The 11,272-nt window shown below is 39.0% G+C and overlaps 1 protein-coding gene across 3 annotated transcripts; it reads left to right on the top strand.

Annotated features, from left to right (window-relative positions):
• The first annotated feature begins 3,611 nt into the window (after positions 1–3,611).
• tmem81 (transmembrane protein 81) lies at positions 3,612–6,707 on the top strand. Of its 3 annotated transcripts, none has more exons than XR_013327315.1 (6): positions 3,612–3,889; positions 4,831–5,211; positions 5,634–5,749; positions 5,835–5,948; positions 6,245–6,401; positions 6,516–6,707. XR_013327315.1 is itself a non-coding variant. In XM_077723860.1 (6 exons), coding segments are annotated over exons 1-5 (807 nt in total). In that variant the 5' UTR covers positions 3,612–3,883; the 3' UTR covers positions 6,374–6,401; positions 6,516–6,707. The 3 variants fall into 3 exon arrangements, 2 of the variants coding, with proteins under 2 accessions (XP_077579986.1, XP_077579978.1); XM_077723860.1 differs by having other exon boundaries at positions 3,612–3,885; positions 5,835–6,013; XM_077723852.1 differs by having other exon boundaries at positions 5,835–6,013.
• Positions 6,708–11,272: the final 4,565 nt, after the last annotated feature.

Below are 11,272 nucleotides of genomic sequence, written 5' to 3'. Positions count from 1 at the left end.
AATGCGTACTTGAAAATGAAAACACGGAGCAAATTATATTTTAAAACAATATTGACATTATATACACAAAAATTATACATTTTAATTATATTATATTTTACTTTGTTAAATTGTAATCAAATTAACGTAATCTATTTCCTAAAAGGACTTTTGGTCTCTGCGATTCTCTAATATTCGATATTTTTGAATGCAGCACAACAAGCGCTTCCTCAACGTGAACACCGCAATGCCTCAATATCTTCTTTCCCATTGGTCAATGCACCCGCCTTCGTCACCTGCTTGGTCACGTTTGAGCAGCATGGAAATCCGGATGTCTACATGACAGGAGGTCATCCGTCACTTTTTGCAGCATAAATAACTTTTATCATGTCGAAGTCATTGCGTTCACCTCAAGCTAATAATTTGCAAACATTTACCAAGGAAGGCTTATCCCCATAACATTTGCAAGATTTTAAAAATAATTCAGTTGTGTTTTTGCTTTCAAGTATAGATTAAATGAATAGAACAAACAATATACTTTAATAAAGTGTTTAAGAAATATCTAGTGTTGGTGGAATGCATTACTATTTGGAAATGTGAGTCAATTTTTTTTGTATATTCCTATTATGTACTGTACTTCCTTTTTGTATTGTTTTATTGTACTGCATTTTCTTTCTCATTTGTGTCAAATGGAGTTATATTGTATAAGTAAAGTACTTAAAAACTATACAGATCTTTTTTTTCTTATTATAATTATTAACTGTGGTCCGGTGGTGCAAGTGGTTAGTGTGTCGGCCTCGCAGCTCTGAGGTTCAGGGCTCAAATCCAGGTCATGTCCATCTTTGTGGAGTTTGCATGTTCTCCTAGGGCCTGCATGGGTTTCCTCCCACATTCCAAAAACATGCATGGTAGGGTGATCGGACACTCTACACTGCCCCTAGTTATGGGTGTGAGTGTGCATGGTTGTCCTTGCACCCTGCGATCGGCTGGCCACTGATTCAGGGTGTCCCGCACCTCTGGCCTGAAGACAGCTGGAATACGCTCCTGCACCACCCGCAACCCTAATAAGAAAAAAAAGTGATTCAGAAAATGAGATGAGAAAATAAATTACACAAATCAGTTACTCAGAACAAATCATTTAACTGCAATGGTTCGTGTTGTTATTTTATTTCATTCAACAACATGTTGCAAGACCTACCCTACTGTATGTATACATGTACATCTATGTGTATTTATGTATGTATGTATATATATGTTTATATATAGGTATGTATGTGTATGTATGCATGTATATAACACACATATTTATTTATTAACTATTATCTATTTATGTCTAAAATGCCTTTCTTATATCTGCATTCTCACTTATTACCTATCTATTTATGTCTAAAATGCCTTTCCTATATCTGCATTCTCACCTTCTTGCTACTGTGACAACGAAATTTCCCGAATACGGGATGAATAAAGTTATCCAATCCATGTGTCAGTATAGCAAGTGTCACGCTTTCTGAGACGGTGTCGTGGCTTACGTCACCTTCCCTTGGCTGCTTGGACGCTGACGTCTCATTTCGAGGTCTTCTGCTGGTTTGACGCTGGTTTGTTTTTCATGCCAATCTGTTACAGTCAAAAACATAACAACTCCAAATAAATATTGTGGATACAAGGATCCAGTCTCCTATTCTTTTGAGTGGTTTGATATGGTTATGTCTATTTGCGTATCAAAATGCAGACCAAGTACTTTGTTTGACTGACCATGAAAGAAAGGGTTTATTTGTTATCAATGTAGAAAATACATTTGGAACAGACCATTAGCACTGAGTAGCCGCTTGGTTTCTTCCAAACAAGCAAGGAAACAGTGAGTAAAAAAAAACATTTAAATATGTACAGTAAAACCTTGACATACGAGTACCCCAACATACAAGAAATTTGAGATATGGGTAAAATTCCGAGCAAATGTTTGCCTTGAGATACGGGATAAATTGGGTTCCTGGTTCCAAATCCAGGTCATGTCCACCTGTGTGGAGTTTGCATGTTCTTCCTGGGACTGCGTGGGTTTTTTCTGGGTACTCTGGCTTCCTCCCACATTCCATAAACATCAATGGTAGGCTGATTGTACACACTAAATTGCCCCTAGGTATGATTGTGAACGTGAATGGTTGTCTGTCTCTTTGTGCCCTGCGATTGGCTGGTCACCAATTCACTGTGTCTTCTGCCTCTGGCCCAAAGTCAGCTGGGATAGGCTCCAGCACCCCCCACGACCCTATGAGGATAAAGCAGTTCAGAAAATGAGATGAGAGGGATGCTGCTGTTAGGATAGACAGGAAACAATCCATGATTGGACCAATAAAATCCAACCAATGTCCAAATAAGTACAATTTTAATTTCCCATGGAAAGAACGAGGATGTTGCTGTGCTTCTCTTTACGACATGTTTTCATTTTGACAATGTTTTTTAGCAAGGGTTGAGCCACCTGCGGATCCACGTGTCTCCATCTGCTTCAGATTGTTTGCTTGACATGGATTATAGGAGGAGGTGAGTTGGCCACAACAAGAACATGCTTCATGCCACGTTCTAGCACTTTTTTTTCCCGTCACAAACAGACGCGTGTCCTATTTCCACATAGCATGTTTTTCTTTGGCACCCTGACTGTCGGATCTGCTCTGACACCTTGAAAGAAACATTTCTAACAGGCATTGCATACACAAATATTTTGGGTTTGGTTAAGATATTTGTTATCGGTTGTTTTGGAGTCTGCCAAATTGCCTTCTAATTTTCAAAATCAGATTGAAGATGAATGAAGAAATTATGTCATAAACAAATTGGTATAAATGTACCAAAGTGGTCATAATGACAAATGTGTATATGTCATCTATTGGTCCCAATACAGTAAACAAAAAGGTGGCAAAGAATGTACTACAATGATGTCGTTCTTTATTCTAATTCTAAAATAAGATAGCATCATAATTGTCATGTTTTCTGTGAACTTTGTCATCCATTCTCAGAGAATATGTTGTCTGTTGAGGTGACAAAAAATGAATGCATCATGAAAATGGAGAATATATTGGTTTTTAAAACTGAAATGTATGATTGTATATTAGCCATAACAGTTTTACACATTTAGTCTTCTGAATTTCTGAAATAGAGACTTTCATTGCAGAGTTCTTGTTTACTGTGTATCAGTTATTAAATCTTCATTAATTTTTTTTCATCATCAACATCACTTACCAGAGTTCAAATATTTTTGACATCATGACGTTACTATAAAAGCCAAACAAATTTTAGTCCAGATTCATTAATATTTTAATAATAATCAAATTATATTTACATCGTGTTCAATATTTTATACTAAAGTAAAAGAAATACAATTAAATCAATTCAATAAAGTGGCGCTGACCATATCCAAGATACGATTTTAACTAAAAGTTTACTAATCATATTTGAATAATTCGAAGTCAACCCTGACAACTGTCTTTAGATTTAAACAATTTGAATCCCCTTAAATTAGATTCATACTCATTCAAAATAAAACCCAATCCATTTCTCTAGTGCATCTTGAATGTTTTTAAAGGGTTACATCACTGAGGCCACATCACTACCGACATCATTATTCCTTTACACTCCATAAGTAGCATTATTACTATTGGGTGTCATGAGCAGTAATGGAAATTTACAAATATTCAAGTAGATTTTTTTTCAGATATTTGTACTTTACAACATACCTGAACTACCTCATAATTCAAATCTGACTATATAGATACATTCCACTTCTTAATCAGTCCAAACTATCTCAGTAATTTTTTCGCTTTTTTGAAATCCTGTAAATGGCGGCAAGACGTGAGGAAGAATAAAGAGAAGACTGTAGCCATGAGATCATGGAGAGGATGAATACAGGAAAAAGAGCCACATGTAGGTAGGTGCACCAATACAAAATATCTTGTAATTGAGCCAGGGAAGCAATTCATCAATGACAAATTTCAAACTCAAGGCCAGATCTGATGTGACACACTATTTTAAAAAAAATGTAAATAAAATTAGATTTTATAACATCAATTTCTCATGAAATGAAATTTCTGTAGTCCTCAGTGAAATACTATAAAAACAAATATTTAAGGTTATCATTTAAATAAAACATGATTTTAAGATTTCAAAACATTTACTATGTTCCTCAATTATTGACAAGAAATGAAAATACAATAGAATATACTTAACTAGTAACTAAATAGATAAACAACTTTCAAAAGGGAGAATACTAATATAGTGCTAATATAAATATATTTCTATCTATTAGAAAACAAGCCTGACACTGTATGAGTAGTTAGCGTGTTGGTCTCACAGTTCTTAGGTTCTATGTTTGAGCCCAGGTTGGTCCTCCTGTGTGGCATTTGCATATTCTCCCTGAGCGTGTGTTTTTTTATTGGAGTATTCTGGTGTTCTTTCATTTTCCAAAAACATGCATGGTAGGCCGATTGGACACATTACATTGCCCCTAGGTATGGGTGTGAGTATGCATGGTTGTGCTTTGTCTCCTTGTGCCCTGCGTTCGGATAGCCACCGATTCAGGGTTTTCCCCGACTTGTCTAGTATTGTTTTCCACCACTGACATTTGACAAAAGGATCGCTGCTATTTCAGCAAAAAAATATTGTTTTTCTGTTAAGCCATGCACGTTCATAGTTCAAATTAATTGAACTTTTGTGCATTCAAATACACACTGATAAACAACAGTATTGCACCAGTATTACTATGCACAAGCATCTGTTTTTTTACCTGTGTGTATGTAGTTGGAGTTCTTTTGCAACTTGTAATTGTGACATCGGCATTTTTCAGCAAAGTTGGTGTGTTTTCGATTACAGGACACTGCTCAGGATAAGGAATCAAATGCTGGTTGTCCTTTTTATCCTCATCCACTTCCATTTGAGCTCTGCCACCATGATTCAGGTGGAGGTTGTCACTAAGAGTACAGAGTGTAGTGTCACTTGTGGCCTGGGTGTCAAAGTCCAAACCGTTTGCAAGGTGAAAAACAGCCAGAAGGCCTTGGAGGAAGGTGAAACCAGTTCCACAGGAAATGCTGCTGCAGAGTCAAATTTGGAGATGGAAGAGTGCCGTGAAGTAAAAGTCAGTTGTCAAGAGTCGTGGCAGTGTGGACTCACAACTTTCACCAGGACAACAGGAGAGAGGCTTGAGATCGACTGTCTGTTGGAGACCCCAAAATTAGTTAAGAAACTTGCATGGAGGTGAGCAGTAACTCATAAAACAAGTGTCATGAGGGATGATATGGCATTCTACAAGAAAACTTTCAGTTTGCCAAAGATGTCATTACAGCAATCCCTCAAAATTCGCAAATCATGAAGACCAGACATGGCCGTGATAATCGAAAAAATCACCAGTCTGTTATATACAATTCCTTTCAAAACATGGGCTTTGTTCTTGTTTTTCAAAGCATGAGGACGGCCGAACTGTAACTGGCAATTAGCCATTATTCAGAAAGCTCTATTTTTAGATAAAAATAATGGCCATCGCCTCCTGGCCGCCATTTTTTCTTCAGTGCTGAGTCCTCTGTCTTCTGCCATTTTCTTAGCGGCAAGCTGAAAATGGACATATTTGGAAGATTTAGGTAAATCATGTCACATTGCATATTATATTGTTCTCACCTTAGGGTGTCATGGCGCCGAGCCCCAGGAGTGATCAGCACTGACGATTCACTCTTCACCACCTGGGAAGCTCCAGGTGTAGACTTGGCCATCTTGGATCCAATTGAGGAAAAGCATGCAGGTGAGCATGATGTCACTAGCACTAAAACCTCTTGTGATAACATCAGAACATGCCTGCCGGTAATTTCTAATTCTGTATACAATAGGAACTTACCGCTGCGATGTGCGTGATGCTGATTTCAGGAGTGTGAAAACGGAATACTGGGGTGTGCGAGTGCTGCCGAAAGGGGTGCTGAATCTTGATTATCAACATGCCAAAAGTGCATGGGGATCACTTTGGAACAGGATGAATCCATATGAGACCCAAATTATCTGGCTTTACATTGTAAGGTTCACTTTAGCTAATAATGATTTCAGAATTCAAAATTAATAGTGGGCAAGTTCCCAATATACCGTAAAACAAGTCAACAGTAGTATGAGCAGAAATGCAGGGAAATATTTTAACACAAAGATCTAAGAGAACAATATCACAATATTAACTGATATTTGTATTGATGTTACATTTCTTTTAAAGTGTTTAATAAGATATTCTATGTACCTTGTGTGATTTGAACAGATTCTGACCTTTCTGATCCTTGTCGACATGGCAGCTGTGGGGTATTTGGTGTTAAGGATATGGAACAACAGAGGATCATATGAGATCCCCGAGGAAGCAAACTGCCCTGAAACCATGTCACGGCTTTGACCAGATAACTGGTGACAAAGTGCTCAAGGTATGTAAAAAATATTTACATGGTACATAAAAACAAAAAGTACTTGGAAAAAGGGGGCGTAAAGGAATAAGATGACAGAAGTTTTAAATTAAGCAGGACACATTTCTTTTCTAGGGCGCTTCAGTGATCGAGTGGTCAGCACGTCGGCCCCACAGTTCTCAGATCCGGGTTTCAAACCCAGGTCCGGGGTTGGGAGTTTGCATGTTTTCCCTGGGCTCGGGTAGGTTTTCTCTGGGTACTTTGCTTTTTTGCCTCATCCCAAAAACATGCATGGTAGACTGGTTGAAGACTCTGAATTGCCAATAGGAGCAGGAATGGATGTCTGTCTGTTTTGGCTAAACACCAATTCAAGGTGTCCCCTGCCTGGTTTCCGAAGTCAGAATGAAGTCATGAAGTAGTATTTTTTTAAATTATAAATAAACTATCTGATGATTATTGTGTTTTGCAGATATATATTACTCTAATATGCTAATAATGAATTCAGGTTTGAGTCAATTAAAACAATTACTTGACACATACACTAAAGAGCCGGTTTCTTCTACCAAAGAAGTGTCTCTTAATTTTCGGATTGCAAACCATATGTATCGGCACGGTATTGGCCGATACTGCAAAGCTGAACATTGAAATCGGTATCAAGAGCCAGAAAAAAGGTATTTGTGTAAAACTAGTCATGAGTCCTCATTTTTTTCTTATGAAGCACAGTTTAGTAATAAAACATCAATAATTGCCATGATTATCATGTGAGGCTTTAGGTGAGTCACTTTAATCGAATCTTTTCACTGATTTATGACTCAATTCATGTGTACCTTTGATTGATAGATAAACTACCTTAATTTATAATGAAATATTACCAAAATGTATAAATTTCCAATAAATATTCATGGGTCATGACGTACTTATAATGTATTTTATTAGTATTTAAAAGAAAATACTTTAAACTTAAATCTGCAGGATTGAAGCTAAATTGTAGTATACTTATGACTACCGTGCACACCTTTTTTTAGTCTATAATGTGCATCTGTGTTTTCAGATTTGCCCAAGATCGGATCATATTAACCAATTTGTTGTTTGAATAATCTGAGATTTTAAGGAAGAACATTATTTCATTTTGCTGGAAGAAAAACCTGAAGAATCTCATCATATGAATACTCACCAATATACGTCATTATCAGTGCATGAATACATTATCCAAATATGGCTCCTGTCCTTTCACGTCATTGTTATCATGCAGCTGCAGAATTTTTGCACTCTAAATGCAGCAAAACGAATGTTATGTTCTTCATAAGCAGACGCTAGAGGGCAGTGCTCGGTCACATTTTGGACATATACTGCAATAATTTGCTTATACAACATGTGAAAGAGTCGGCCTGGTGTAAGAGGTGATACTCCTGTTTACTCCCATGACCTAAAAACATGTATGGCAGGCTAGTTGATCACTCTAAATTTCCCCAAGGTATGAGTGTGAGCGTGAATGGTTGTCTTTCTCCTTGTCCCTGCGATTGGTTGGCCATCGATTCCAGATTTCCTCCACCTGGTGACCCTAAAATGATAGGTTAGGGTCCTGGAAGCGGTTCAAAAAATAAATGAATGAATTTGTTAAAGGTAGAATCGCTCAGCTTAGTCAATACCGAGTTTCCTTATAAAGTTAGCGAAAGATTGGTTTATTATGAAAGTAGTTCCTCCAACATCACACTCATTATGTGCTGTACATCATGATGTCTTAATATCTGAAAAATGTGGAGTACCAAACTCTTAATACAACAACACGCTATTAAGGCAAACATTATTAGTACATTTATGAGGAGCAGAGACAACAACATGGCATGTTAAGTTCCAGGGATAAAAATAATGGCAATTATCATTAATTTTCTAGTTTAATTCATTTCCTGGTAAAAGGCAGTGCAAGATAATTGTTTCCATTTGTGAGCTTGACAAGACAGCCACGTTTTTCCCGCCTAATGTAATATTTGGCATGGTAGCACACATATGATAATTCATACAAGCCAGACCACTGTGATGTGACATCAATGTCGACGGCGATTGAAGACTACCTCAATGCAATTAGCAACACATTTTACACGTTTCACCTATTGGATTTCAGCCTGAAAACTGAAACAGAATGCTAAAGTAACACATTGAGCTGGCAATTACATGACACATAAACAACGATTCATCCATTTTCGCTCCTGCTTATTCTCACATGCCCACACAGACACAGGGAGTACATGAAAACAACAGAGGTACCTCTACTCGCAAAATTAATTGGTTCATCAACTTGTTTCTTAACTTGGATTTTTTTTCATAAGTAGAACAGTATTTTACATTGAATTTGCATAAATTGATTCCACAATCTTTAATGCTTGCCACAATAAACCCTCATGTTAAAAGTGTACCAATTTTGTATTCAATGTGTATGCAAAAACTGATAAGAAACTAAGAAAATTATTTATTTAGCCATTAAAATGACGCCACAACATCAAACCAAACAATAACAATCTTGAAAGCACGTTAATGCAAACATGCAAATGCTAAATCAGTTGGTCTAACTCTCAAGTGGGCAAACCAGTCCTTGAGGGACGCTGTGGGTGCAGGTTTTTGATCCAATCGATCCAACAGACAGTTTAACCAATGAGGTTTCTGCCGAAACAAGAAACATCTGACTCGGTACTCGGACGTTTGGTCGCCCGGACGTTTGGTGACCAAACGTCCGGGGGACCAAACGTCCGGCGACCAAACGTCCGGGCGACCAAACGTCCGGGGGACCAAACGTCCGGGCGACCAAACGTCCGGGGGACCAAACGTCCGGGGGACCAAACGTCCGGGGGACCAAACGTCCGGCGACCAAACGTCCGGCCAGGGACTCCAAACTACTGATTGCACTTCTAAGGTACCAGATTGGTGGGAAGGTTCCTTTTATAGGTTGGAACGAGAACCCGCACCCACTGCAGCCATTTGTGGAAACGTTTGCCACCCCTGGTCTAACTCAAATTTCAAACTCTCTCCCTCTTGCTTTCTCGCTCGCTCACTCACTCTCTTTCTATCGTCATTCACAATGGTACCATAGGGCCACGTGAAGCTCCTTGTGGTGCATTTGCCAGCAAAATGGCTGATGGGTTTGAACGCCACCGTGAAAGTAAATTGAATTGAATGCCTTTGTTGTCAGTACACAAGTATAATGAGATTTAAGGCTTCACCATGAAGTGCACAAATAAATAACCAATAAATAGGTTATGAATAAATAAGTAGTCAACATAAATGAGTAGTCAACATAGATAGAACTCAAGTTCAGTGTGGTGACGGCTCTTCGGAGGAAACTGTCCTTGAGTCTGTTTGTTTCGGCTGTTATTGACCTGCTTGGGGGCAGCAGGTTGAAGAGGTGGATGCTGGGATGTGTGTTTTCTTTTATAATGCTGGTTGCCCTTCATGGCAACGGGATTTGTAGATTACAGACTAAGAATATAGGGGGCGGTTGATGAACTTTTGGGCGGTGTTGATCACCTTCTTCAGTCTTGTCCCTCTGCTTCTGTGCAGCTTGGGTGCCACACTGACAAAACATAGGTCAGCATGCCCCTCAATGGCTGATGGTAGAAGGTCACAAGCAGGTTGATGTTTAGTTCCTCCTTCCCGTGTACTCTCAGGAAATATAGCCTCTGCTGTGCCTTCTTGGCCAATGCGACGGTGTTTGCTGCACAAGTGAGCTATCTGGTGTGGGTGTTGCTGAAAAAAGGAGGGTAGCTAAAGATAAGTGAAGTCTACGGTATGCTTTGCAACATTTCCTTGATATATTTATATGCTATGCCTCTTTTGATGTTTTGAATCTTGGACAGTCTAGTGTGCATTAGAACAATAATTTTCATTAAAAAAATCATAAATTGAGGTACTCGTAGGTGGAGGTACCACTGTGTCTCTCTATACCTTTATCCTTTCAGGGGGTAGTTTTCAAAATCATGGAACAGATTATGCAAACATGCCTCTCCCTACCAAACATTTAGGTTATAAAAAAACTTGCTGAACCAATAGATTTTGTAGGTAGAGGAACCCCTGTCTTTGCTTTAAAGACTGAGCTGCAGCCAGCAATTATGTTTAATCTCATCTCATTTTCTCATTTTCTAAACCGCTTTATCCTTATTATGGGGATGCTGGAGCCAATCCCAGCTGTGCCAGCCTGGCCAGAAGCGGGGAATACCCTGAACCGGTGGGCAGCCAATCACAGGGCGCAAGGAGACGGACAACCATGCACACTCACACTCATACCTAGTGGCAATTTAGAATGTCCAATCAGCCTACCATGCATGTTTTTGGAATGTGGGAGGAAACCAGCATACCTGGAGGAAACCCACACAGGCCCGGGGAGAACATGCAAACTCCATACAGATGGACATGACCTGTATTGGAACCCAGAACCCCAAAGCTGTGAGGCCAACGTGCTAACCACTTGCTCCACCGGGTCTATGTTTAATCATGAAGATTTAAAAAAAGAAGTTAGAAGTCAACGGAAAACATGCTGCTGCTAAACTCAATGCACAAACCCGGACAATGCTGATAAACGATGAATGACCTTTTCCAAAAGTGCTGCTCCATAATTGGACGTGGTCACAGGGGGGTGTCAGTGTATGCGTCGGAGGGTCCTGCAGTGATGACAGAGTACATTAAATGAATTCCATTTGAGGTGTGACATTTTCATGTGGTCGTGACAGGTGAGAGCGCATTTGTGGTCTGGCAAGCTGCATGTGACGTGAATGATTCCGACAGGTAACTCGTTTTCTCACTGTGGCTTTCATTGCGACCCAGAAAGTATCTTTAGGTACTCTTAACAACATCTTCCTACTCTATACGCCCAAAGTCATGAAATGATAATGGATCTTAGGACA

Source organism: Stigmatopora nigra, chromosome 1, assembly GCF_051989575.1.
Source record: "Stigmatopora nigra isolate UIUO_SnigA chromosome 1, RoL_Snig_1.1, whole genome shotgun sequence".
Taxonomy (NCBI): Eukaryota; Metazoa; Chordata; class Actinopteri; order Syngnathiformes; family Syngnathidae; genus Stigmatopora; species Stigmatopora nigra.
Note: the sequence above shows the minus strand (reverse complement) of the source record. Positions and strands in the feature narration are given on the sequence as shown.